General features: G+C 54.1%; 3 protein-coding genes across 9 annotated transcripts in view; 2 read left to right on the top strand and 1 right to left on the bottom strand.

Moving 5' to 3' along the window:
* Nucleotides 1-68: 68 nt before the first annotated feature.
* DCUN1D2 (defective in cullin neddylation 1 domain containing 2) lies at nt 69-26353 on the bottom strand. Of its 2 annotated transcripts, XR_006607113.1 has the most exons (8): nt 26152-26353; nt 20269-20634; nt 17154-17322; nt 10435-10565; nt 8900-9029; nt 4808-4890; nt 3147-3274; nt 69-1981 (listed from the first exon to the last, which is right to left on the bottom strand). XR_006607113.1 is itself a non-coding variant. In XM_045081259.1 (7 exons), exons 2-7 carry the CDS (start codon nt 20321-20323, stop codon nt 1902-1904), a joined length of 615 nt encoding a protein of 204 aa, XP_044937194.1. In that variant the 5' UTR covers nt 20324-20634; nt 26152-26341; the 3' UTR covers nt 69-1901. The 2 variants fall into 2 exon arrangements, 1 of the variants encoding a protein (XP_044937194.1); XM_045081259.1 differs by lacking the exons at nt 3147-3274; nt 8900-9029 and adding an exon at nt 3009-3105 and having other exon boundaries at nt 26152-26341.
* LOC123392396 (basic proline-rich protein-like) lies at nt 23715-27266 on the top strand. The gene is made up of 3 exons (XM_045081397.1): nt 23715-23741; nt 25263-26065; nt 26108-27266. The coding sequence occupies exons 1-3, from the start codon at nt 23715-23717 to the stop codon at nt 27264-27266; spliced, it is 1989 nt and encodes a 662-aa protein (XP_044937332.1).
* TMCO3 (transmembrane and coiled-coil domains 3) overlaps nt 26515-27436 on the top strand; it is a 35992-nt gene continuing 35070 nt past the window's right edge. For 4 of the 6 annotated variants that reach the window (XM_045081254.1, XM_045081257.1, XM_045081256.1 and 1 more), the window contains exon 1: nt 26515-26763. The gene's annotated coding sequence lies outside the window, so the exon portion shown is untranslated. Of the gene's footprint in view, nt 26764-27124; nt 27263-27436 lie in introns of those variants that run through there. The other 2 variants (XM_045081258.1, XM_045081253.1) reach the window with 1 other exon arrangement.

The following is a 27436-nucleotide window of genomic DNA, read 5'->3' as shown; positions in this document are numbered from 1 at the left end:
GAGGGGCTGGGCTCCTGGGGGTCCCAGGGCACCCAGCATCTGAGCAACCGAGAACAGACCTCCCCACACCAGAGAAAATAATTTATTTTAATGTTTCTGAAGCTCCTGGCACTTGCACACAAGCATGCCTTAAATACACAGAAGAAAAAGCAGCCGGCTCTCTGCAGAGCCTCTGCCTGAGCCCCAGGGTTCGGCTGCGTCCCCACGAGCAGCCACGGGAGCCCTGCCACACTGAGTCTTGAGAAGTAGCAGCTGCCGTGGACCCAGGGTCTGTGCGAGATGACCATGCTCTGCGGCCTCGTCGGAGCAGAACATTTACCTGGTAGGAAGCCGCGACCCCAAAGGATGCCTTAAACTTGAGGAGGTGATAATTCTACAAAACCAGTGCTCTCTCAGAAACCCCGGCTCACAAGCAGAGACGACCCTGTCTGTCCCCGTGCAGCGGCAGATGTGCAGGCCCAGGAGAAGCTGCATGACTCGGTCGTGAGTCTCACGAGGAGCCACCCCGGCCCTGACGCTGGCATCCAGGCCCCGAGCCCTCTTTCCTCCCCTCCACAGCCTGCTGTCTCTGTGAAAGACTCCTCTCCCAAAGTACACCCAGTCCACACACAGCGGGTGTGCAAACCCCCGCTGGCCCGGATGCTTCTGGAAACGCCAACTCAAGCACACATGGCAGGACACTGTCCACATACGGAAGACCCGAAGTGAATGTCCTCCCTCCTGTGAAGTGACACCAACTCGTCTGCCCCACGAACTTGTGACGCGAAGCTCCTTCTGCGCGAGGCAGGGTTCACACCGTGATTTTTAGAACACGCAGCTTTCTCCAGACGGGCCTTCCGCGTTCGGCCGGCCGGCTGTGGGCCTCGTGGGACAGTCTCCTCTGCCAGCAGACAACGAAGAGTCAGACCGCGCTTGCCAAGCTCGGGCTTCTGGCAGAAACGAGGTGGAGGTCTCCACATGGGTGACAGGTGACGAGACGTTGGCAACACACACGCAGCCCTGGGGTGGGCAACGGGCCTCCCAGACCGCTGCAGGGAAACAACCCTCGTGCCGTTCCAACGTATAACCCATTGCTTGTGAAAGAAAAAATTTATATGGAAGAATGTCTTTTTAAATGTTATAAAATACATTTTTTTAAAAAACATACTTTACAAAACTTTTTAGGAAACTCATTCAAATGACGTTGGAAGGAAAAGACCCACGACTTGTCAGCAGTTGACAACTGCATCCCTGGAGTCACAGCCCACGTGTGCGTCAGTGCACAAACCGCCACACACCGAGAACCACCGAGTGACTTTCACGTGAGCATCTACGGGGAATTAGAATAAAAATAGATCTAACAAATCTAGATATTTGGTAATTCAGAAAATAGGAATCTTGAATTCCTGGCACCAGGTAGGTTTATAAAATGTTGGCAGCCCTGCTAGAGGCTCGTAAGGGCAGCCGGGCACCAGCTCTGACTAGCAGAAGTGCACGGCACCACCAAGGACACGGTCGCACGTCTTCAGGAGGTGACGGGGGTGACGGGCAGCCGGCGGGAGCTGCGGTCACCGCTGGAAATATGGTACATCACGAACACAGCAGAAGGTCTGGCCACTCTGCAAACAGCTCCAGTTCCTTTTTCTCAAGTAGCATACAGACCATGCAGCGGTCCCCTCATCGGATGGACGGGGACTGACTAACTGGACTCCTAAAGCGGGCTGGACGCCACGGCTGGCGTCCAAAGCAGCGTCTTCTGAGGTGCTCCTTCTCAGCCCTTTCTGCAGCCCGGGGAGGTCAATCGAGCGCCCTGGCTGGCGAGAGCGACTGCCAGGGCCAGCGTCCTGGGCACAGTGACCGGCGAAGCGTCCCCGTGCGGGAAGCACCTCCTCTCAGGATCTCGACGGATCGTAATCTTCTGCCTAGAAAGGGCTGCGCTTGGCGCCCGTGATGATCGGCCGTGCGTACTCCACGAAATCATCGATGAGCACAGGCCATGCTCCTACACGAAAGCAAACACACAGTTTTTTTTTTTTTTTCTTTTTAAATCAACAGTTTAGACCAACAGCTCTATATTCAGACCATTCTCTTACAGTCGATGTCTGCATTCCAAGAGCTCAAGTGACTTTAAGTGTCCCAGCCTGTTACTCTGAAGGAATCGGCCAGTGAAACCCATTTTTCCTGCTCTGGCCAGAGCTGGGTGTCCTTTTCTCCCGGGGCCATCCCCCTCCAGCCCGGGCCGCCCCCACATCCCCCGTGGCCTGGACCACCCCAGATTCTGGGACCCCCCCGCCGGCAGACACGCACTCACTGTAAGCTCCTTCTCTGCACACGAGCCACGTCTCGCCACCGCAGCTAAGCTCCCGGGAGCTGGGCTTCTGCCTATGGCCAACCATGCACCCGTCCACTCACACACGGTCGACAAGAGGCCGCTCTGTGCCCGGGCAGAGGACAACCACAGACATGCACGCCTGGGCGGTGAGCCTTCACTGAGCAGCCCCAAGAGCAGGGACGTGAGGAGGTGCCCCAGAGGCCGCCCCCAGGTTGGACGCCGAGACTGTGCCTCCCTCCCCAGTGTGGCACGGCACCCAGGATGGCAGGCCCGCAAGCGCTCCCTGATGGGCTGTCCTGAGACAGGTGGCGGAGGCACCACGAGATACGGAGTCGTGGGTGTGTCAAGTTCCCGCTGGAATCTTTAGACCCACGTCAGCAGCATGAGGGGAGGTAAGACAGGATGGTGTGGTGGTCGGGGGGGGGGTGCAGCTTGGCCACAGGACCCCCCCGCACGGCCCCCTTGGAAATGCTTTAGTTTAGGGGACGCTCTCCTCTGGATTGAAACCGCATCTGAAGCCCTCTTCTTCCTTTGTGAGGCTGACGGACGCACGAGAGTGGGGCTATCATTATTGCCGTCACCCCCACTGCACGGAGCCGGGGGTGGGGGGGCACTGGCCGGCACCCCGGGGGCAGGGACGGGCAGCCCGCACGGCCGCGGTTCTGGCCACCATCTGAAACCGCAGGACTTCCCGTACCTTCTTCGTCATAGTTAGACATGTCATCTGCAATCATGTTTCCAAAATCTAGCAGAAGGTTCCAAGTGTCCCTTGGGATTGATCGTTTGTGATGTTCCTAATACGTGAGAGAAAGAACCGCAGATGTGAGAAACAGACCTGACCCTCCAGAGTCCGACCGTCCCGTTGGCCGGGTCCGCAGTCTGGCGCGGACCAAGCAGCACCACACGCGCTGCTGGGTGTTAGGGACAGTGGAGGCTTCCGGATGAATCTGGAACTACACAGGGCTGGCGGGCAGACAGGCAAGAGTAGACTTATTTAAAAACAGAATAAACATGTAAAATGCCAAGATTATATTTCAATCAGATCCTTTCCATGCCTACCTCACGCCCACTGGTTCAGACCCAGTGCAGGACAAGAGGCAACTGCAGTTGAACACGATTTATTTCCCTCTATGCCAGGATGGGGGATGGTCTAAAAGCATGAGATTCAATACCTGAGCTGCAGGCGGCCCCCGGGGGTCCTGCCCACACGCCCAGCAGGCATGGTCCTCTCCGACCCCCCCCCGGGCTGCATAGCGCTCCCCTCTCAAGGGACCCCGCACCCTGCTCACCCCGTCTTTGTGCATTTCTCTAAAGCCACACGTCAGGCCTGGACTCAGCAGCAGCCCCCGTGCCCTGGGAGCATTCCACCAAGATTCTACCTGCTCTCCTGTCAGGGCTCTGGGCACGTTCCTAAGGTGCCGCCTGCCGCCCCATCTCTGGGAACGTCGGCCATGGAGGTTGCGGGCCCCAAACTAGTAATTGGCGGAGCAGAGTCAACGCCGCTTCAAGGAGGCCCCTAATCACACGGGACCCCTAGGGGAGGTTGGGCCCCCGCTGGGCCGGGGTCTGTGCTGCAAGAAGCCCCCCCTCACACGTTCATGGAGGAAGTGACACGGTAGGTCTGGGCACAGTGACGTCATGTGACTATCCTGCAGCAAGACCCCAGGCTCCACACGCTTCCCACCGTGACACCTGCTTCCCGTGCTCCTCCCGGCGAGGAGAGGCCGCCCCGCTAAGGCCCAGCGCTGCTCAGAGGCCGGCCGCCAGCACAGACAGGCCGTCTCCCAAGGGGCCCGCTAGCCCTCCTGTTTCCTTCTGGGCTTCAAAACCACGTTTAAAAATGTGTCAGACTGGGACGCCTGGGTGGCTCAGTTGGTTGGGCGGCTGCCTTCGGCTCAGGTCATGATCCCAGCGTCCTGGGATCGAGTCCTGCATCAGGCTCCTTGCTCGGCAGGGAGCCTGCTTCTCCCTCTGCCTCTGCCTGCCTCTCTGTCTGCCTGTGCTCGCTCGCTCGCTCTCCCTCTATGCCTGACAAATAAATAAATAAAAAATCTTAAAAAAAAAAAAAAAAGTGTCAGACTACGAGCGTGCTGCACACCGGGTAACAGCCCAGTCTGGGGCCAGTCAACGTCCAGGGCGTGTGTGTGCCTGATGCGTTCTTCAGCAATTCCAGGCTTCTCGGAGGAAGCACAGGATTAGTTGGTGCCCCTCAGAAAAGGTGGCGGGTGGGGGACGGCCCAGGTCTGTAGAGCATCTGAAAGCCTGCCTGGGGCGTCTGTGCGTGGCTCTCTGAACTGATCGGACACCAACCTTGGGACAGCCCTGCCTGGAGCTCCATGGCCATGGTGCTCTGCATGGCAGCGTGGCCTTATGGCCACTGTTCGGAACTCCCATGACCCAGCACCCGTCCGGAACACCTCGATCAGACAACACAGCCTCGTGATCGGCTGACCCCTCCCACTGGGCACACACAGCAAGGGCCAGGAGGACACTTACCAATAAGAAGGAGTTCCAGAGATCTAAGAATTTAAACCTCCCAGGTAAGACTAAATTCCAGTATGCAACAGCCATCTCTAAATCTGGCAAAAAAGAGAAAGAGCAGTGAATAAATCCCAATTTCTCTTTCCACTGCCCAAAACATGACCACTTCCTACCACACTGGTACTCACTCAATCACTAAAACGCCGCACTCTCCCCCAAGGGTGAGATGAGGCCCAACCCCTAAGGAAGAGATGTTCCTGCAACGGTGATGTGAGAGCTCGGGGGTCTACGCATCCGTGACTCAGACGTGCGAACGGTCATCACAGCGGTGCCGGAGACACGCATCCTCGTATACGTCAGGCTTTCCTCACACCGGCCTGGACTGGCCTGGACACCGTTTGCACGCGTCATTTATTACCAGGACCTCCCAAGTGGCCCTGCCATTCGCCACCACGGGAGCGGAAAGAGTCAGACTCAGAGGTCAGCCGCGCGCTACGAGGTCTCCAGCTTTCTCAAGGCCACGGCTGGGGAGAAAATGTCCACTGACGGACACTTAGCTCCAGCCTGGGTATCAGAGTCCACACTGTCCATCTTCCCCGACACGGACCCTCACTGCACGGCTCCGGGGAAGACGGTGTCTTACAGAACAGGGTTGCTGAAGTTTAGGACTGTAGGAAATGCTATCCTAAGCCCCAGTTTTTGGATACTGACTCTTCTCTGCTTACTGTAACTTAAACATCTTTTCTTTCTGCACGCTTGACGTAGCAAGTGCATTAAGAGGCTGAGCTGAGCCTGCCCGTTGGAGCGGACAACCTTTCATCTCAGGTGCACAACAAAGCACAGTCGTGATGAAACGGTTTCCTAATTACGTGTTTACGTCCAAACATCAGGACGCAGTAATGTGAAAAACAGACAAATAAAAACTTAAGGTAACGGATTCTTTTAAATGCAAAATACCCAACTAGCCACTTTTCAGAAAATTTTCATCTAATTCTTGGTTGGCCTCACTTGGCAACTGACTGAAGCGGGAGTGCAGGGACACCTGGCCGGCGCAGTCGGTTGAACGTGCGCCTCCTGGTCTCAGGGCTGCGAGTCTGAGCGCCGCGCGGGGCAGGGTTAAGCAAGAGTCAGACAGGAAAGTGAAGCCGCCACCTGAGGTGCCCAGGAAAACCGCAGACGCAAAGCAAAGTATGAGTAGCACCAACTTTAAATAAAAAGCCTACATTCCCCCCGTTTAAAGTCAATACAGACTTTCTCAGTCTTAAATACGCTGGAGTCTTAATGAGAAAGAGATGGCCAGGAAGTCTGCAGACTGGCCGCACGGGACAGAGGAGATGGCTTGCTAGCCCTGCCTGCTGCCCTCGGTCGAACACGGAGACCCTCGTGACTCTGAAAGATTGTCAACAGAGATGCACCCCCCCTACCCCGGGCCCTGCCCTGCCTCCATCTCTGCCCCTTCCCCTCGGGGAGGGCCTGCAGGCCAGGAGACCACTCCGTGAACTCCTCGCCAACGCTGGCACAGAAGAGCCGTGGGCGGAGTTCTGCCTAAATCTGTGGCCCAGAGAATCCGGCGGAACAAGAGATGACCGCTGCAGGAGGCCACCATGCTCTGAGGAGCTGGGCACGTGTGAGGCACAGCCCGAGAGCCCGCACTCCCGGCGGGCCCCCAGGTGATGCCGGCTTGCGGGTCTGTGGATCTCGCTGTGCACGGCCCAAGATATAAAGTCACGCTGGGCGAGTTCCGTCCTGGTTCTCCGCGCCGGCAAGGTGGCCCGGCAATCGTCAGACAGACGTTCTCGCAAGCAGCACCTGCCCTGCCCGTGAACGCAGCCGTTTTCCTTCGAACATCAAAAGGGAAGAATCCCGTATGTTGCAAAGTATCAACACGCACAAGTAAACATTTCTAACGGAAACTTAGCTACGCTGAAGACCCTACGGTGACAGAATGAAGCAGACACAAGGGCCACCATTTCACGGCCAAGAGTAACTGCTGCCATTTTGAAATTTGGATCAAACTAATCATCACTTTGAAAACCGAAATGAAATAAGATCCAAGAATTAAGCTGCTCAAAACAAAGCACTACCAAAGCTTCCCTTTGGAAGCATAATAATTAGCTCAGACCTGAGTTAGCCAAATTTGAGGAGCGTGTGGAAGGAGCATTTCTGGTTCCGGTGAGTATGACACAGGGAAAAGCAGGAAACAGAGAGAAGTCAGGAGAAGAAAAGCAGCTTAGGAAGAAATCCTGCCCGATATCAGAAAGGGTGCCAGTCCTTCCCAATCGAGGGGCCTTCTTACAGGTGCCCGCGGGCAGAGCACGAGCCCAGCCAGACCCTCCAGCACCGAGCGTCGGTCTCCAGAAAAGCCCGGCAACGCCGGGCCCGATGCACTCACAGCACCGCTAGCCACAGTCTATAAACTCTAACGGTTGCTTCGCGTCGGCCTCCGAGAAAGGAATGGATCGGAACAGAGATGGTAAAGCAAAAGTTTTAGTTCCACAAGTAAAATGTCAGCCCATAAAAGAGTAGTCTTGGGCATACCTATTAGGGCTACCGTAAAAACTGGGAAAACCCCACATCGAAACCCCCAGAAAGTAACCGGTGAGGGCAAAGGCGTGGAGACGGCGCCACTGCTCGGCCAGCGTCAAGGTCAAGAGGCTCCGGTGGAAACAGTACGGCGGCTCCTCGGGAACCTCAGCACGGCCTCGTGGCACAGCCCGCAGTCACCCGTGTGCCAACAAGGCCCGGAGCGGAGAAGCAGGGGCTCGAGCAGCCAAGCGACGAGCTGCATGCATGGCAGCACTCCTCACGGCGGGTGAGAGTCGGACGCGACCCGAGTGTCGCCGTGGAGAAGCGTGTGAGCAAAACGTGGCGTGTGTGGGGACCGTCTTTCAGCCTCAGAAGGAGGGACACCACGCAGCCATGGGGAGTCTGGAGAACACTGTCGTAAGAGCAATTAACGAGCCACAAAAGGTCACATGCCGTGAGTCGACCCCGCACAGACCAGGCGGGGAGCAGGTGGCGCCAAGGGGCAGGGGTCTGGCGCTCCCTCGGTGACGACAGGTGCCCTGAACCAGCATCTCAGAAGCCCAAGAAAGTAATTTCACATAAAAATGAGCGAGCAAAAAGCATGACACTTCATCCCAAGAAAACACGATACTGCAAACAGATGGTCACTCCAGGAGAGCGAGACCTTCCGTTTCAAGCAGGCGCAGAGATCCAGAAATGACCGGCACGGAGAACAGCCACGTGCGCGGAGACGCGGGCGAGGACGAAGCTCGGGAACCGGGAGCGGGAGCGGCGGCTTCAGAAAGAGCCAGGACAGGAGGACCCGGGAAGGAGGCCCGACGGGCAGCGGCTCAAGGGAAAGCGGCGGACGGGGAAGGCGGTGCGTGCGGCAGAGCGAGCCGCGAGCCGCGAGGCTTTTCCCAAGGACGCCGGGGAAGCAGCCCGCGATCTCGGCCTGGGAAAGAGGCACAGAAGCAAGCGCTTATCCGGCCGTCCCTAGATGAGCCGTGCCGCTGGGAGTGACGCATCGCCTCGCCAGCGTCCTCCACGCCAGGCGTGACAGAATGACCGAGGTGGCCACGGCGGGCAGACGGATGTGGGCGGTCGCAGAAGCAGCGGCGGGCGTCCCCAACAGAAGCTGGCCGAGGCGAGCCGACGCAGACGGCCCTCACGGCCTACAGTCTCCCCGGAGGCCGGAAGGCGCGCGCCGGCCTGGGACAGCCCCAGGCAAGCACCAGCACCACCGCACAGCGGACCAGCCACCTTATGGGGTGTCATGGAGGCAGTTAATGTTTTACCCATTTTTCTTAGCTGTCCTAACATAATTAAAATACACTACTCCTTCTGTTGGATAAACCAGAGGCTGGCCGTCCAGGCCTGCTAGCCCAGATGGCAGGGCAGGTGATTCAGGAAGCGGCCTGGGACCCCCGGCCTTCGCCCCGCCTCTGCCTCTTTTGCAGACGGCCCCTCTGACGGCCATGCACACCTCGGAAGCCGTCCATATACACCCCACTGCCTTCCCTGGCGGCCCCCTGACCCTGCCACGGTGCCACGGTGGTAACAGCCACGAGGACGGAATTTTCCGGGTGTGTAAGTCTGTACCGCTGGGAACAGAGCCGCGATCTTTCAGACGAAAGCAAAGTGGAGGTGCAAAGTGTCCTCAGACAGCCAGGGCCGCGGACGGAGTCTTTCCAGCTGGCTTTGAGGCAGGCAGGTAGGAGGCGAACGTTGTCTGTGTCAGAGCGAGAGCAAAAGGCAGGGGCTGATGTCATCGAGACCCCACCGCACAGGGCAAGACCATGTTCCAACCATCCAATGGTCACAGTGAGCTTGACCAAAGTCACACCACTCCCCTCCCCCGGGGGACCGAAGAGCCTGCCCGCCCTCCCCCGCCCCGTCCTGTTCTGAGACAAAAAAGCCTGCCACCCCCATTCTGGGACAGAAGAGCCTCCCCCCTCCCCAACTCTGGGACAGAGTAGTTTGCTCCCCGCCCTGGCTCTGGCACAGAAGAGCGCCCCCCATTCTGGGACAGAAACCCTCTCAACGTGCACCTGCATTTCACGTGCTGAGAGAGGAAGAGCGTCCGAGACAGAAGGGGCCAGGAGGCTCACACGCACGGGGTCAGGAGGCCCACACGCACGGGGTCAGGAGGCTCACACGCACGGGGTCAGGAGGCTCACACGCACGGGGCCAGGAGGCTCACACGCACGGGGTCAGGAGGCTCACACGCACGGGGCCAGGAGGCTCACACGCACGGGGTCAGGAGGCTCACACGCACGGGGTCAGGAGGCTCACACGCACGGGGCCAGGAGGCTCACACGCACGGGGCCAAAAGGTTCACACGCACACGGCTCACACGCCTGCAAACGTGCACGAGTGAAATTGGGCCCTGAGATCAGCGGTTTCCAGTGGGATTTTCTATCCATGGATTCTCAAGCCTCTTTTGGTTTCCTACTTAAATCTGGTTACTTTATAATAGTGCTTTATATTTGAGAGCGGCTTCTTCAAAACATTCTAATGCACCTGCTGAAGCCTATTTAAAGACCACGTAAGGCCCCGCTCTAAACCTGTAAGACATTTTACTGAACTAACCATATCTGTTACATTAAACAGAAATAAATTATATGGTACTCAGGAGGAAATCAAATGAAAATAAGCAGAATAAAGCCCTCAAAAAAACCAAAACAGACTGAAAATTTAAGTTAGGAATTTCCCAAAATAAGTTATATTACAGCACAACTGTTCGACTTGGCAAGAAGCATGGACATGTGACCCGGGGCCCATCAGAACCGTGTTCTGCCTCCAGACCAGGACAGGACTCCTGGGTCCTGGACTCCGCGGGTCACGCACCTCCTGAGGCAAACACTCTGTCAACACGATTGATTTCTCTGACCCGCGAGTCAATGCAACAGAACAGGGAGCATTTGCAAATCAGTTTACATTTTGACATTTAAACACTGACACCCAGAAGTGGAGAGTGACCACCGCGTGGCGGGGGTGGGGGGTGCCCCGGCCCCGCGGGCCAGGAGGAGACCGCTACGGCAGAGCCCTGCGGGGCAGGACCGACACGGGGCTGGTCGGACCCCTCTCGGTCTCACGAGGATGTGACTTCTCGGGACGGCGGACGTGACACTCACCTAAACCCTTCTGCCCGGGGCTCTTAGCGAAGGAAAAGGTAAACTGATAAAAGTCCTTAAACGTGACCGGGTCCTTCAGCTCCTGATCCAGTGCTGGCAGAACGGCCCGCAGCGTCTCCGTGCTGTCGCACCTGCGGGGAGAGAGCGCGCCGTGGCCGAGGCAACCGCGCCTTCCCACGGGCTGCAGCGGCCCGAGGCTCGGGTCGGGGAGGCAGACCGCTGGCGGGCTTCCTGACCCCGCGAAATGGACCCCAGCATTCCAGAACCGCCTGTGGTGACGGCCACACAGCTCTGCTCAGACACCGACCCTCCAACCTGTAGGCGGCAGTGGGCGAACTCTACACTGTGTTACACCCTAACTAGAAATAAAGGAAAAAACAAAGCCCACGACTGCTTGCCTTCCCTGTGCGAGCTGGAGCACAGGCCCGCTTTCACCCACACGCAGGCCCAGGCCCTGACGACAGAGGGGCACGTCGGGCGGACCCCTCTGCCCCCGCCCACCCGTGGCACCGAGCCGCTGGGCCGGCCTTCGAGCTCCTCCGCTTGGGGTCACTTCCTTCCGGCTCAGCTCAAAACTCCGAGCATGATGGGACACAGAGCCGCTGCTGGAAAACTGGCTTTTCCAGGTGGCGACGGGGTGAGACCACGGGCACTTATCAGGAGGAGCGCTGAGTCAGGTGCACGACTGTTTAATCGCTCCGTGGTTCACCTGAAACTACTAGAACAATACATCAATTAGACTGGAATTTAAAAAATAAATTACCTTAAAATAAGTAAATAGATAAATAATAAAACTGGATTTTCCTCCAAGAAGTCAACAACCTTTAAGAATATTAAAAAGTGGGGCGCCTAGGGGGCTTAGTGAAGCGTCTGCCTTCGGCTCAGGTCATGATCTCAGGGTCCTGGGATCGAGCCCCGCATCGGGCTGCCTGTCCGGCGGGAAGCTGCTTCCCCCTCTCTGCCCCTCCCCCACTCCTGCTCTCCCTGTCCCATGTCTCTCTCTCTCAAATAAATAAACAAAATCTTTTAATTATAAGAGAATTAAAAAGCCTTTAGAGCAGAAGTCTAGAATAAGAAACCGTAAAATCTGTCTTTGTAGCTTGACTCCCCGGCACAGAAAAGTACGAGCAGGCCGCGGAGATGCGTGGCCCCACTTGGCGGGGCTTCGCAGGGGGTAGAACGCCGGACAGCAGTGGCCATGAGCCCAGGAGGTGCAGGCCTACAGCTCCCGGGACCCCCAAGGAGGGTGGTTGGGGCAGCGCCTTTCCCAGCACTGGCCTTCCCTCTGGGGGGCTGCTCCAGGCCCTCCCACGTGCCTGCATCACCCCCAAACGAGCAGTGCTTAACAGTTAGCTGCCCCGACTCTGTCAGTCACGGAACTCACGGTGTGATTTCCATGCCGAGTCTGTGAGGCCCCGGTCTGCCGGCTCAGGGGAGTCCTTCTCTGTGCTGAGGCGCACGGCCCTGCATTCAGATTTCCTAACTTACGTGTCCCACTGGTGGTAGCTATTCTGGCTGTTTCTAGTTTTCTGGCTGTTAAAAGGGTCTCCGTACATGCATCCTGGTGCACACGTACGTGTGCTGGGTTAGGCACAAGCCCCAGTGGGCCGGCTGGGTCACCAGGTCCACAAACCTCCAGGGATGTGGTATCACACTGTCTCCAGAAACTGTCCGCCTCACGTCTCTGCCAGCAGGACAGCAGGGCTCCTGTTCGCCCCATTCCCGCTGTTACGTGTGACTGTGTCTTACCTTAGCCGTTTCACAGTCGGCTGTAGTTTTAACCTCTACTTCCCGTACGTCAGTAAGCCTTGTGCTGTGATTGGCTACTTGGAAATTCTCTTTTGTGAAGTGCCTCTCAAGTCTCCTGCCCATTTTCAGTTAGGTATCTTTTCCCTATTGTTTCCCAGGCTTTCTTTACATATGAAGGATACAAGCCTTTGTCAGCTAAGCTTGGTTGAAGTTCTCTCTCCCAGAACACGGACTGCCTTTTCACTTCCTTGGTGGTGTTTCTTGACGATCAGTTCTTTCTTTTAGCATCCATCCTATCAGTCTTCCTCTCCCCAGTGTTTGCTTGCTGTGTTCAGATTTTCCCTATAGCATGGTCACCAAAGATATTCTCTCCTTGATTTTCCCAGAGGCTTCTGGCTTTTGCCTTTAGGCTTTCACACAGACAACTACGATCCACTGGGAACTGATTTTTTACACACAGCGTGAGGTAGGGATCAGGGTAAGTTTTCCTCCGCGTGAGTAGCCAAGGCTCACAGAAATGTGTACTGAAAAGGTTTCTTTCCTCACTGCTCTGAAGTGCTGCCTTGGCGATACGTCTGGTGCCTGTGTACATGGATTTGTTTCTTGTTCCCTGCCCTGTCCCACTGGCCCAATTACCTCCGCAGTAGTGCCCTGTAGTCTTAATTACTGTAGCTTGAAAAGTCCTAATCAGCTTAGAGAGCAAACCCTCCCCTTGCTAAGAACTGCTGACTAGTCCTGCCTGCATTTTCATACACATTCCAAATCCATCTGTCAAATTACACAAACTACTACTTATTGGGCTTTTGACTGATAGTTCACTGAGTTCAAAGACAAATTTAGGGATAAAATACTGATTGTTCCAATCTACGAATGAGTTCATGTCCCTATTCATTCAGGTTTCCTGCGTCTCAGTGAGTTATTTATTCTCTGGAGGTAGCACACATCTTGAATCAGATTTATCCTAGGAGTTTTGTATTTCTGATGCTACTGAAAACAATTTAAAAATTTTTTTACATTCACTTTGCTTCGTTGTGTTGTTGCATTCAGCATTCTTAAAATAAGACTGATTTTTGTTTGCTGATCTTTGGTCCTGCAGTCTGGGTAAACTCACTTATTGATTCGAACATTCTACCTATGGATCAGACCAGCTAACTCCTCCTGTTCAACGCTGATAAAAGTAGGCATTCATGTTCCAGTTACATATATATCCTATAGGATCTGGCAGGAATTGGAGGTCAGCTTAAGGACAGTCCCTTGTATTCCTGGTTTGTGCCAAATTCTCTCTTTTTTTAAATTAAAAAAATTTTTTTTCAATTTTTCAAGTCAAAAAATTATGAATGGAATTGAATTTTATCAAACCCATTTTATGGATTTGAGATAACTCTCCCTTTTCTGTTGTTAATACATGACACTGATTGACTTTGTAATGTTAAACAAGTCTCACAATCCTGGGCTATAACAAACTTTGTCATGACAAAGTTGGTGGTATTCTCTTCATTAAATGTTTTGTAGGATGTGCTGGTGCACCAATCCTGGCCATTTGTTTTCTTTTTGAGAAGGTTTTAAATTACAAGTTCAAATTTAAGAGCTACAGAACTACTTATGTGTCCATTTCAGTAAATTGTATTTTTAAGAGAACTCCTCTCTTGCACCCAGTTTCTCACATTCGCTAGCAGAGGGCTGTTGGTGATATATTCTTACATGGCACCATCTATAAGATCTACGGGGATGTCTCCTTTCTCATTCCATGTTGGTTATTTGTTACCTAATATTTTTGTAAGTGTTTTCAAATGGAAACCTTCTGGCTTTATAGATTCTGTCTTTTAGTTTCATTTCTATTTCCTTAAACTACTGCCTGTTTAAGAAAATTAATTCCCTCTGTACTCTTTGGGTTTAATTTTCCTGTTCTTTTTCTACTGCTTGAGATGGATGCTTTTCTTACTGATTTTCAACTCTTCCTTCTAAAATATGCATTTAAGAAGTTGAATCCTGCAAGTTTTCACGTGTAGCGTTTTCTTCATGATTCAAAGTATTTTCTAATTTCCACTGTAATATCTTCTTACTCCCAACGGTTGTTCAGGACTATACGATAACCACACTCACTTCAACCTATCAAGTTATCTTTTTGTTCTACCTTAACTGTATTGTGGTCAGAACATACTTTGTATCATTTTAATCCTTTGAAATTTGTTGCAGCTTGTTTTACAGTACAGTTTGTAATCCATATTTATAAACTGTCTACTCCTCTTCTGAAAAGAGTATGTGTTCTTCAATATCAAAAGCCATGTTCCAAGTATGTCCATTAGGCCATTGGTAGCGCCACCCAAATTTCCTATTTCCTTAGTGATTTTTCACTCCTCATTCTATCAGTTGCTAAGATGTGTGTGAGAATTCCCCATTCTGATTGTAGATTTGTATCTTTCTCTTTAGTGCTTATTTTTGCTTTAAATAATCCATTGCCTTCCATGTGAAATAGACCTTTCCCCATAATCAAACGTCCTTCATTATCCCTAGAATTACTTCTTGTTTTAAAGCTTATTTTAATATTGACATAGCCACACCACGTTTTTTTTGCTTAAATGTTTGCAAATTCCATCAACTTTTATCCTTCAAATTGTTCTGTGTCCTGATGTTTTAACCACATCTATGGTAAACGTATCCACAATAGTTATTTTCTAAAATCCATCCAGGATTTAGTTCACCCACATTTCATGCGATCAGGTAAATGCTGACCCATCAGCTTCCAAGCCTCCATTCCGCCGTGTGTTTGCTGCTTGTCCTACGTGCAGCTGATTTTCCTTATGTTCTTTATCTCATGTTCTTCTGGGTTGAATTTTTTATCACTTTATTCTTACTCTGTTAGGAATTAGACATAAATTACACACTACCATTTTTATAATGATTGTAACATACACAAAGAGAGCAAGTATTTTCTCCCACTGTTCTGCCTTTTTAATAGTGTCTTTTCTTAAGGAGAGCTCTTAATTGTGCCGAAGCCCAACTCAGCCATTTATCCGTTACAGCTAGTGCTTGTTATCCCTTCTCTAAAAATCTGTCCCTTGATCTGGGTTTTAATAAAGACATTCTCCCACGTTTTGCTGAAAACTTTAGAGCATTCCGTGTCCTGTACAGGAGTGCAAGCCAGCCCGCACGATCTCTAGCCATGGCCCGGGCTTGCATGTGGGGCCCGAGCAGACATGGTCTCAGGCTCACCGGGTAACTTCAGTGTCAGCGGCTAAAAGGAATCTTCTCTCCCCATTGGAATGACAAACACCGACAAGCAATCTTCAGATGGAAGTAGGAAGACTCCACGACTTTGCTTCGAGACTTGTGCAGTGCCACAGGAGCAAAGCTCATGTGCCACGGGCCACGGGGAGGCCCACCGAGTACAACGCAGTCCAGAAGCGGGTCCACAGCGCATCCACTTCTTGTTTTCACGACGACGTCAAGGAATCTCTTAACATTTACTCAGATCACTTACGAATCTGCAAGCCTCCAGAGCAAGGATGTAGCATCAACTGTTAAATGCAGGTGTTCCAACCACTGTCAAGAGTTAATGGCTGGGGAAATGTGTGAAAAATAGTAACGTAGCCGAGGTAAACCCAAAATATTTTTTAAGGCTTAGTGCTGTTGAGATGACAACCACCTTTTACATCCCTAAAAGCACCGAGGATGTCTCTACGACGTACTAAGCACTGCACTGCGCACACGGTCTACAGAGGCCTACAGAGGGCCGTCCCTTTCACCTGCCCTGTGAGACGCAGAGCGCAGCCCCTCTGCTCAGTGCTAACTTACAATCTTCAGTCATACTCTGTACTCCGCATAGGGAGGCATGAATTTGTCCAACACGTTTTGGGAAGATTCACACTCAAAATCTTTAAAATATGTTTTTAACTTTTAACACTTAGTAGGATAATAGGACTTTTATAAATTTACCTGTACGACGTATTTCTAGATAATGCCTAAGAAATGGCAGGAAGTGTTTCCAGAAGAAGCACTTAATTCCCAAATCTCCCACCTGGGGGAGCTTCCGGCAGAAGGGATAAAGGGCAGCCCGGCCGAGAGAATGCTGCTTTAACAGGTGTTTCCATCCCAACATTCCCTGAGTCCTCCGAGGCGTTCCTGGCGCACAGAACATGAAGCCACATGTTGTCGCGCAGGTCACCGTGACGTCTTCGGCTTGGTCTTACACAACCAGCGGCAATAGGGTAAGTCCTGCAAATGTCTGTCATCTCACAGACAAGGCTGAGAAATATCACACATGCATCAGTTTAGTAGAACAAATGAATGTTCTATTTTTTCCCCTGGGATGCTGTATAATCCACGCATTAAGAACATGTTTAACTTAGACTTTCCAGCTCCTTCAGCAGCTAAAAATAAGCCAGTTTAAGCTGTCAACACTGAAATATCACAGTATCAGCAAGGCAAGCACGTTGGCATTTATACTACCCTATGAGATAGCTCAGTAAGCTTAACGATCAGAAGACATTTGTGTCACATGCTTTCACTTACTTCTCCGACTTAACTGACAAGTGAGAAACATCTTAAGTTATTATGAAGTTTTTATTCCCACCCTGTGAGTAGAACAGAGAAGTGTTACAAGCAAAAAACCAAAATGATATTTTATTGATGATTAACATAGCAACACAAATAATACATTTAGGACACAGAATCCAGAAATGAATGGCTGAAAACAAACAAAAACACCCTGATGTCTGCTGTACATTCAAAACTGGAAGGATAAAATTTAAAAAGAAAAAAGTAAATTACAAAAGGGATTAATCTGAATTAAAGTATTAAATAAAACTTTACTTGGAAAGGCTTAATAGAGCAGATTAGAGGCACAAAAAATTTATAAGATACGCACAGAAAATAAATTAATTTGAAATTAATGTTTATAGGTTGTTGAAAAATAATGTTGAAAGTACCATCCTTTTTAAAAACATTTAAACCAAGACCAATTTACTCACCCAAGCTCTGTCATACCGGCCATGAACTCCTTTTTGCTAAATTCGCACTGCGTCGCCGCCCCGAACCTCCAGGCTATGACCAAAACGCTGACACTGGCAGGATCTAGGCTCAGGTCATCACAAAACTGCTGAATCCCGTCAATTCCAATTTTATTTTCATCTTGTGGGTCTACAGTTAAAATCAAGAGAGAAAGAAATTGTGCTGTTTTGAAAAGTAGCACTAACGGGTGGTTGGAGTCCCAGCCCGAGCAAGCGTGTCTTGGAGACGTCAACCGATGGCACACGGTTTCTTACTGTGCGTGGAACAGCAATAAAGAGTAATTTACCCAGATAAAAGCCCTATTTTAAACATCAAGGTTACTGGACTCAGGAGAAGGAAAAAAGAGTACTGCAGCTTCTTTGAGAAGACTTCATCATTTCAAAAATATTTGATTTCCGTAAAGTAAAATACAAATTCCGGTTTACACAATTCTAGTTTGCCCAAAGGCAAACTCTACCAAAACCACTGCATTGCGGGCGCCGAGGTGGGGAACTTGTGACTCTTAGGTCAAGGTCATAAATTTGAGCCCTACACTGGGTGCAGAGATTACTTAGAAATTTTTAAAAATCTGCAAAAAAAAAAAAAATACTGCATCTATAACGTGTTTACAATATTGGAAGTTTTTGCCACAACACTGCCAAAACAAGAAACTGATGTTTTTCTTTTTATTTTTTAGATTTATTTATTTATTTATTTATTTGACAGAGAGATCACAAGTAGACAGAGAGGCAGGCAGAGAGAGAGAGAAGCAGGCTCCCTGCTGAGCAGAGAGCCCGATGTGGGGCTCGATCCCAGGACCCTGAGATCATGACCTGAGCCGAAGGCAGCGGCTTAACCCACTGAGCCACCCAGGCGCCCCATGATGTTTTTCTTTTTAAAGTGATTTCATTTGCTATAATTTTAGTGCTACTGTACATTTAGGTTGCAAAATCATTTAGTTCACGCATCCACATTTAATAGCTTAGAAACTCAGGACTTCCTCACTTCCCATTTCTGGTTTAGAAATGAAATTAAGGAATTTAGAGTTTCTTTATCAGAAAATCAGATAGTAAAATCTCTTAGAAAAATCTCAGTGAGACCTCACTAAACTAGGACGAGTAATTTCCAACAGAATGACTCACGTGTTAATTCTGTTGGCTGTTCGGAAGGTACCAATAGAAAATTTGTAGCTTCTTTGCTCAAATGAAGATTAAATGTGATACACTTTTCTTCCATCATACAAAATTTAACTGTGGTCACTTTAGCACTATATGCTACATTTTTATAAACATGTCATCACCAAAATAAAATAAAATAAAAGGTATGCTGTAATTTAAACGAACGAGAGCACAGGCTTCCTGCAGCCTGTTGCCCATATAAGGAGAGAACAGCCGTCCTGCCGCCTCTGCTCCTCACCCTTCCTATAGCCCAGAGCTCCCACAGTCCCAGATGCCCCGAAGGGCACACCTGCCCTCAGTGCAGCTGGTAAATCTCAGGTGCACTGGGAACTATGTTAAAGGAGCTGCGGAAATGCGCGCTCATTTGCATACATTAACATAACAACGGACTCATCTTCTCCAGTCTTTGAACAACATATTTATTTCTAGACCCCAAGATGACTGCATAATGTGTCTACTTTAAATGAAAGTGCATGAATAAAATTAAATGATAAAAAGATGCTGCTTAAACTACAGAAGCAGCTCTCACTAAGTATTTCTTTTAAAGACATATTTGAATCACTTCAGGAGGGGCACCCGGGTGGCTCAGTGGGTGAAGCCTCTGCCTTCTGCTCAGGTCGTGATCTCAGGGTCCTGGGATCGAGCCCCGCATCGGGCTTCCTCTTCTCTCTCTGCCTGCCTCTCTACCTACTTGTGATCGTGCTCTCTCTCTCTGTCAAAAAAAAAAAAAAGAATCACTTCAGGAATCTGCATAGCACATGATTCACAAAATTAGCTCCACAATTAACTTAGCCAAAAAAACTTAAAGCATATTAAAGCTTATTAAAAACAATGATTTTTCATTTTTCAAACAAATCTGGTCTATCAGAGTATGATTTTGTGCCAAGGATTTAAAAAAAAAAAAGAGGGGCACCTGGGTGGCTCAGTGGGTTAAGCCTCTGCCTTCAGCTCAGGTCATGATCTCAGGGTCCTGGGATCGAGCCCCGCATTGGGCTCTCTGCTCAGCGGGGAGCCTGCTTCCTCCTCTCTCTCTCTGCCTGCCTCTCTGCCTACTTGTGATCTCTGTCTGTCAAATAAATAAATAAATCTTTGTAAATAAATAAATAAGAAAAGAATACATAAATAAGAATTTAAAGCCCAGGAGTTATTCTGTTTGGGTTAATACTTGTTTAAATGAGGTTTTTGTTTTTGTCTTTAAATTCTGTTAATAGAAGGTTAACCTCAGGAACCGGTAGAAAGAAAAACAGATAAACCCTGGCTAGTTGTTGCCATGGACTCCAGTGCCGACGGACACATGAGACGCCACCTGACGTCCCGCCGGGGGCTCGGACGCGAGCAGCCCCATGGCAGGGACCGACTCCGGCAGCACGGTCAGTCGTGCTCTGACAGGGAAAGCTCCACTCCAAGTGCTGATTTCAAAGAAACAGCACCGGTCCCCAATGCAAAGCGCCAACGTTTCCTTGGTAGCAGCTTTCCCCTGCGCTTCCTCAACAGTGCAGGGGCTCCAGACCCACGGCGCGGCTGCACGTGTGAGCAGAAAGGTGACTTTACCCTGGGGCCGGAGTTACTTCTTCACCTGCCTCCTCCCCAGAACCCTCCAGCTCACACAGCAGTGTGCCCGGGACAGCACCCTGCACGGCGAGGACACGGTGCTGCGGCACGTCGCGCGCGCCACGGACCCCGCCCAGGACGGCCCCGTCGCCGCCAGACCCCTGTCCCATCACCCCAGCCCCGCCGCTCTCTGTCACCGGTCCACGTTCCTTTCCAACAGGCTGGATGCTGCAGCTGAGTCCAGAAAGAGGAGGAAGAACCTTCTGGAGGTCTTGAGAACTCAGCACAAGAAGCCAGACTACACCCTCCGTTCCCCGGAGCTGGAAGCGAGCTGCGGCCGCCTGCCCCCGCTCCCCGGCCACCTTACCTTTGTACCTGTCGTACAGCTGCTCCAGCTTCTTCCTGTCCACCCCGCTTCTCATGGGTGCCTGGAGGCAAGAGTCTGGTTCGGCAAAAAGTCGTCTGTGGCCACGTCTACTTTCCGCTCATCCTGCGCTATGCGGCAGGCCACGGGGAGGAAATGCCATAAACCCGGGCCCCTGCTCTTCCGAGATGACCTCTGTGTACGCAGCAGGAAAGCCAACACCACCGGACCAGAGCTTCAGCATCCCATGACTGCTGCTGGTGCTCTCGCTGGACTTGGCTGTTTCCCCTGGGTCAGCCTCACCGCAGAACTCGGGGACGACACGTTTCGCTCTTCATCAGTTGGGAAGACTGCAGGGTCTTCTGAAGACTGAAATGACAGCCACGGAAAGACAAATATGCAAAGTGCGACCTTCAAACCATTATGAGATTCAGTGTTTTATCACAAAGTACACTTTGATCTCTACCCTTCAATTTGTACAAAACACATTATTTTTTCCCTAAGTCTCGGGAAAATCCCTCTTTACACAGGAGCCCCGGGGACGCAGTGAGGGTGGGTGTTGGACCCAGGCCTGGCCCCTGACCAAAGCCCACTGCAGGGTCCTCTTCAGCGTTGGTTGATTCCAGGCTCTACTGAGCAGAAGGGCTGCACAGTGTGTGAACATCAATGTCTCGGGTCTTCCCTGTTTAAGATCAGCAGCCACAGTGCTGAGAACATACGCAGGTAACTGACCACAGTGGTGGGCGCTGCTCACCACGGTCCCTGAGCGGCCACAAAAAGCCCGTGAGGGCTAAAGGTGACCATAGGGAGCGCAGAAACATCTGAGCACGTGAAGCAGAGATAAACGGAGAAACAGGGCAGAGGCTGTGGGAGGTTGTAGACAAGAGTCTCTGTACTATATCTAGACCGTAAGGAAGGAAGACCGCGCCCGGACTTCCAGATAGGGCCAGCCAGGTCTGGGCTTGTCTCAGGTGACCGGGGGGTGGGGGGGGGGGGGGGGGGGGGGTGGTGGGGAAGGACAGCAGTAATCAAAGTGACTCACCAGCCTCGTGAATCAACAGATGCAAATGCACCAGATCCAGTGCTCTGAAACACTCCACTGGCCATACGGGAGGGAGAGTTTCACTTGAACGGATTTACAGTAGTTATGCCCCCCCAAAATGGGTCCTTGATTAAAGGAGCGAGACTAATATAAAGCGAAGGTCAAGCAACGCTGTATTTCGCGCCAAGCATCAAGAATCTAACAGAACGTTCAGGGCCACGCCTCTTACAAGAGAGAGTGACCTTTCTCTGTTTCACAGACTAGCTTTTTCTTTTTTTTTTTTTAAGATTTTTACTTATTTATTTGACAGAGAGAGATCACAAGCAGGCAGAGAGGCAGGCACAGAGAGAGGAAGGAAAGCAGGCTCCCCGCTGAGCAGAGAGCCTGATGCGGGACTCGATCCCAGGACCGTGGGAGCACGACCTGCACTGAAGGCAGAAGCTTAACCCACTGAGCCACCCAGGTGTCCCACAGACTAGCTTTTAAGGGCAAAGGCCATGCGGTTGGGCCTGGCTGCACACAGGTGGCCAATGAGACTGTAACACGCAGAGAAAGCTGCACAGTCGTGCTCGGGGACCAACTGAATTACAATTTACCCTAGTAGACATTTGAACCAACCCATCACCTTGGTCAGAATTGGAGCCCAAAAGGTGCCCAAAGGGCGGGGCCCATACTCTTCGGTAGCTGGGGAGACAGTGCGCCCACTGATCCGATGTCTCCACCCCTGACCCACCTTCTACTCCAGCCTTGTTACCCGGGGCTGCTTCCAGGACTTGTTGTTAAGTCCCCGGGGGGAAGGGGAGCGGCGACAGGTGAAGGGGTCCACAAGGTCATTGTTTAACCTTAATGGAAACCTCTTGCTAAACAGGTCCTTGCAACAGTTACTCCTGTTCAGCTAAGGACCGGAGGGTTTGCAGAGCCACACAGTGAAGGACAGCTCACAGCGCTCTGCTGTGGAAAGTCGGGTGAGACTCAGACACACAGCACATCCGGGAGCTGAGCGCAGGCAAACCCTTTGGCTCTGAGCTTCCCAGCTGCCAAACCAAAGATGAAAACAGGATTCTGTTTTCCTAAGATTTAGAAACCTGTCAGTGGCCCAGAGGTGACCCAGCTCCTCCCGGCACTGAAACCCAAAGGAGTGGCCCCTGTGGTCACTCCTGGAAGGGTGACCGCCCTGTGCCCCTCCCGCCCTTTGCAGCAGAACAGCCCCTCTGCCAGGCCAACCCCGCAATGGCACGGCAAGCTTCCAAAGCCTCTTTGGACAGGACCCCTTTCTTCGAGCAGAGGACCTCAGCAGAATACCACGCAGCTGCCCAGGTCCGGTCTGGGCATCGTGGGGTTTACACCAAGACAAAACTCCCCTCACAACAATCCCAAGTCATTATCTGCCTTTCTCATGCTCGCTGGAACACAGTGGAGACCACGTGTGACTTGTGATCTTTGCAAAAATGTAACACAAATATGTGATTATTATTTTGTTATTGTGCCGATTATTGTTGTTTTTAAATATACAAATGTTTTTAAACTTTCCATTGTCACTTCTAAAACAGTAAATCCCAATGACTACAACTCACGTAAACAAAGTCTTTGGGCTCCAGCAATTTTTTAACGTACCCAGAGGACCCTGTTCTAGCAGGTCTCAGAAGCACCGAGGAGGCAGAACACGGGCCGCCTGGAGCATGGGCTGTTGGTCACCTGGGGTCTTGGGTCCCTTCTGGAAACTGGAGAAAATCTCAGATCCTCTCTCCAGCAAAACATGTGGTTTTGCATAAAACTTGGGGTTTTTCACAGATCAATGAAGCCTATCGACTGGTTTTTCGGAGGGGAAGGGAGGTGAGACTTAAGTTAGAAGGCCCAGTAAGGCAGATGAGGGGCTCGTCTCTGTCGCAGCTACCCAGTTCCGCAACGCGCCAACGGCCGGGGAGCCGTGTACCAAAAAAACTTCATTTACACACATGGGAAATGAGTCTGTGGGCTATACTTTCTAACCCTAATCTAGATTCTAGGGAAATATATAGAATATATATTCTGTACGTTATTTCCTGAAATTGAGCCAACGGAAAGAACTAGACAAAGAGCCTGAAGTTGTATTTTCTGGTACAATCGAATTTAGCTAAATCAGGACAGATCTCATATGCGTCGACAGTAGGCTGACAAAAGGAGAGCGGCGTCTCTGCTGAAGGCGACGGCCTCCCTGACGGAGCGTAGCTAATGCCAGGGCCCTCCGAAACCGCAGTGGAGAGCGATGTCCGACACCCACCCCGCGCGCCACTTAGCGACGCTCGTAGCATCAGTACGAGGCAAATCGCATCTGCGCTAGATTTTAAATTTCTGTCATGGTTGTAAAATAAAATTTGGTGCCCATAAACAATTTACCTCAGTCAACAAGATACTGAAAAACGCTACGATGTGGACGAAGTTTGAAGACGTTACAGCAAGTGAAAGAAGTCAGACCTGCAGGGCCAGATGTCGTGTCCATTACAGGAACTACCTGGGCAGGCCAGTCTCCAGACAGAAGCAGCGCAGTGGCTGTCCGGGGCCTGGCGGGGAATGCGGAGTGGGGAGTGACCCCGCAATGAGTGTGGGGTTTCCCTGAAGGTCGTGAAGTGGTCTGGAGCTCAGCGGAGGTGGCGGTAGCACAGTACTGTGGGTGAACTCAAGACCACTGGATCACACCCTTGAAAGTACCCGATTTTATGTTATGTGGGTTCTGCTTCCACAAAACCTTCAGTGTGGCACTCTTAGAACCTCCAGGACGAATCAACAGTCCGGCACGCTGTTAGGGAGCCAGCGTGCTGCACCCGAGTCACGCGGCTGACGGATCTGCACCAAGTAAATGTTGGCAGATGCCTGAAAGATCTCGTGTCTGGTCTTGAGGGACTTTCCCTGATCAACACCTCTTAGAACTTGTACCACACGACCAAACGGTTGTACCAACAGTGTAAAGAACAACACACTCTGGACACTCTAGAAAAAGAGGCACAGGAGGACACGGACCCAGCCCGGCCAAGTGGCTTGAATCGTTACTGTGTTGTTACCAAGTGGGTGGGGGGAAGCCAGACAAGCCGCCCTTCTCCGTCCATCCCAAGTGCCTCGCCGCACAGGGCACTGGCTCGGTGTGAGCAGCAGCCGCCCTGGGTCTAGGCTCAGCCCGTAACACGTCTGCTGCCAGAAGGAACAGGAAAGGGATTCTCACGACAGGGACAGCAGCACGAGTCACGCCTCCCAGGTTTCTCCAGAAAGTCGCGGCCACTAAAACGATGCCCGGCGGCTCCGAACAGAGACCGCGCGGGCTTCACACGTCGCAGCTGGTCCAAAGAGGAACCGGCATAAAGCTTTCTAGAAAGAAAGAACGTCTCATAAGCTAGAAAATGACAGGGACAGAACAGAACGCGCTCTGACCGGCCGGGGCAGCCGGCCCAGGCCTGCCCTCCAGCTCACAGCCCTCTCCTGAGGCCGTCGAGGAAGGTCAGCAGCGTCTCGGGGTCGTGGCGCTCCTGTTTCACTGTCAAGGTACATAAAACTCCCGAGTGAAAACAGCGACAACCCAATAAAGATTTTTTTTTAAATCTCTGAAGTATAGGAAAAGTCTAAAGCGCTTCAACTGTGAAAAATCATCTATAGAACCCGGGCACCAAGACTGCCCAGACACAAAATGAAAAAAAAAAAAAACAACAAAAAAAAGGTGTTTTTGTTTTTTTTAAAGGTTTTTATTTGTTTGACGAGAGAGAACACACGCAGGGGAGCGGCTCGCAGGGGCAGCGAGAAGCGGGCTCCCCACCGAGCGGGGCCGACGCGGGGCCCGACCCCAGGACCCCGACATCATGACGCGGCCGAAGGCAGACGCTTCCCCGACGGAGCCCCCGGCGCCCCCGCCCAGGCTCTGACCAGGACAGAACGTCCGCTGGGGCGGCGGGGCGGCCCGGGACGCCGACCGGTCCCTCGGCGCGGACAGCCGGCGGGGGCGGAGTCGGTCCGCGCCCCCGACGCGCTCCCGGGTCTTCACGCCGGCGCGGGCGGCTCCGTCCTCCTCCGCGCGCCGCGCTCCCGCCGCCCCGGGGCCGTCCGGGGCCGCCCGCCGGGTCCCAAGCCCCGCGACCCGGTCCGGGCTCGCCGGTCCCCCTCGCGGCTCCCTCCCTCGCCCTCACGCCGCCACCCTCCCCGCACGGCCATCGGGGCCGCGGCCGCCGCTCCGAAAGCCCCGCCGGTCGCGCGCCCCGAGGACACTGCGCCCCGGGCCCGACCGGTCCCCGCCCCCGCCGGGGTCCCCGCGCCCCGCGTCCCGCTGACCCGCACCGTCCGGCCCGCGCCCCGCGTCCCCCGTTCCCGAGGCTTCCGCCCGCCGCGGGCACCTCACCGGCCCCGCCGAGTCCCGGCCCCGACCCCGGCCCGTCCGGCCCGCCCGGCGTCCGCGCGTCCTCGAACTCGCCGGACCCGGGCGACCCCCGCCGCCCCCGCCTCCACGTCTCGTTCCAGAAGCTTCCGCGCCGGCCCTCGCGGCCTCCCGCCCGCCGCCAGCTCCCCCTGCGTCGGCCGCTCCGGGCCCCGGTGTCGCCGCGCCCCCCTTCAGCCCTGCGGGGCAGTCCTCGGCCTCCGACCGCCCCGGGCCGCGCGTCTGCGGACCCCCGCGACCCCTGCCGGCCGCCCCGCCCGCCGCACCTCTGCACGACGGCTGCCCCGCGGTTCCGCCCCGGCCCCGCGCGACGTCGCCCCGCGGAGTCCCCCGGCCCCAGGCCGCCCGGAGACCCCGCCGCTCCCGTGACCCGCGCGCCCCAGTCCCCGGCGCTCCCTCGGCCGCAGCGCGCAGGAGGGGCCGGTGGGAGGCGACCCCGCGGGCCACCTACCCTGCTCCCCGGCGCCTCCGGCGTCCGCCGGCCCGGCCGTCTGCGCTCGCGCCCCGCCACGGCCGAGCGGTCCTGGTCGTCGGCGTCTGCGCCCGGACACCCGCTCCGGAGAGGGCGCCGGGGACCGCGACGGGTCACTCGGCCGAACTCCAACGCCCGGCGTGCATCGCGCCGCCCGGAGGCTCACGGGACCCGAGCGCTTCCTCTCCTACAAATCCCGACGTGCACTGCGCTGCCCGGGATCCTACGGGACCCGAGCGCGCCTTGTCCTACAAATCCCGACGTGCACTGCGCTGCCCGGGATCCTACGGGACGCGAGCGCGCCTTGTCCTACAAATCCCGACGTGCACTGCGCCGCCCGGGGGCCGACGGGACTCAGACTCCGCCCCCCGAAGCGGGCGCCCCTCCGGCCGGCGGCGTCCTCTGCGGCGGCGCTCCGGAGGGTGGACGGGCCGTCGGGACGCTCCCCGCGCAGGACCGTGTCCGGGTCCCCGCCCCGGGGCGGCCTTGCGCCCTGGAAAGGGATGCGGCTGAGGCGCGCCCCTGTCGGCTCCTCCGCTGCGGGCGCCGGAGAGCGCGGCCCAGGACGCCCGTCTGCCGGGTCGTGCCCAGGTGAGCCGCGCCTGCGGCCGGGGCGCGGGGGCCTCGAGGCTCGGTCCGCGGCGGTCTGCGCTTCCCCGGCCCCTCGGCCGCTGCTGCGCCCTGCCCCCGGGGCGCGCCCTCCGCCGGGGCCCCGCGCTCCCCCGCCCCGGGTCGCGCGCACGCCCGGCCCCCTGGGGCGTGGCCCCTTCGCGTCCCGCCGCGGCCGCCGCGCGGCTCCCAGGTTCCCGCCTCAGGCCGGAGCCCCTCGTGCGTCCCTGCGGCCCGGGATCGGGGCAGGGCGGCGACCCCCGCCGGCCGGCGGTCCCCGCGGGACCCGGAGCGGCCGTCGCGCCCCCGCGAGCGCGGGCGCCTTCCTGAGGCGCTGCCCTCGGGGCTCGCCGGGTCGTGCGCCGGCTCGGCCTCGCGTCGGCGAGGGTTCGTGGGGTCGCCCCGGGGTCGGAGCGTCTTCGGGCTCCGAGCGCCCTTCTGCGCCCCCGACTCGTTTCGAGCTCTGTCCTCGATCATTCCTGTAAGAGAGTTTCCTCGCTGGCAGCGACAGGGCCGGCCGGGAGCGGGCAGGGGTGCGGGGAGCCGGGGCCCGGCGCGGCTGCGTCCCAGGACCCCGAGACCGTGCCCCGAGCCCCCGGGCGCCCCCGTGGCCCCGGCTGTGGAAGGGGCGCGTCCGCGGCCGGAGTAGGTCCGC

The sequence above is a fragment of the Mustela putorius genome, unplaced genomic scaffold, assembly GCF_011764305.1.
Source record: "Mustela putorius furo isolate JIRA1106 unplaced genomic scaffold, ASM1176430v1.1 tig00000551_pilon_pilon_pilon, whole genome shotgun sequence".
NCBI classification, from domain to species: domain Eukaryota; kingdom Metazoa; phylum Chordata; class Mammalia; order Carnivora; family Mustelidae; genus Mustela; species Mustela putorius.
The sequence above is the reverse complement of the archived record's forward strand: the minus strand, read 5'-3'. Positions and strand labels throughout refer to the sequence as shown.

Bases quoted from the DNA above. Each gene is read 5' to 3' on its own strand.
- DCUN1D2 (XM_045081259.1), bottom strand. From the start codon at position 20,323: ATGAGAAGCGGGGTGGACAGGAAGAAGCTGGAGCAGCTGTACGACAGG. The intron at 4,891-10,434 runs GTGAGTGTCACG...CTTTTTTGCCAG, and splicing joins CCCCGGGCAGAAGGGTTTAG to ATTTAGAGATGGCTGTTGCA. The intron at 1,982-3,008 runs GTACGGGAAGTC...GCTTTCGTGTAG, and splicing joins GTCTAACTATGACGAAGAAG to GAGCATGGCCTGTGCTCATC.
- LOC123392396 (XM_045081397.1), top strand. From the start codon at position 23,715: ATGTGGACGAAGTTTGAAGACGTTACA. The intron at 23,742-25,262 runs GCAAGTGAAAGA...CGGCGCGGACAG, and splicing joins CGAAGTTTGAAGACGTTACA to CCGGCGGGGGCGGAGTCGGT. The intron at 26,066-26,107 runs GTGACCCGCGCG...CCTCGGCCGCAG, and splicing joins CCGGAGACCCCGCCGCTCCC to CGCGCAGGAGGGGCCGGTGG.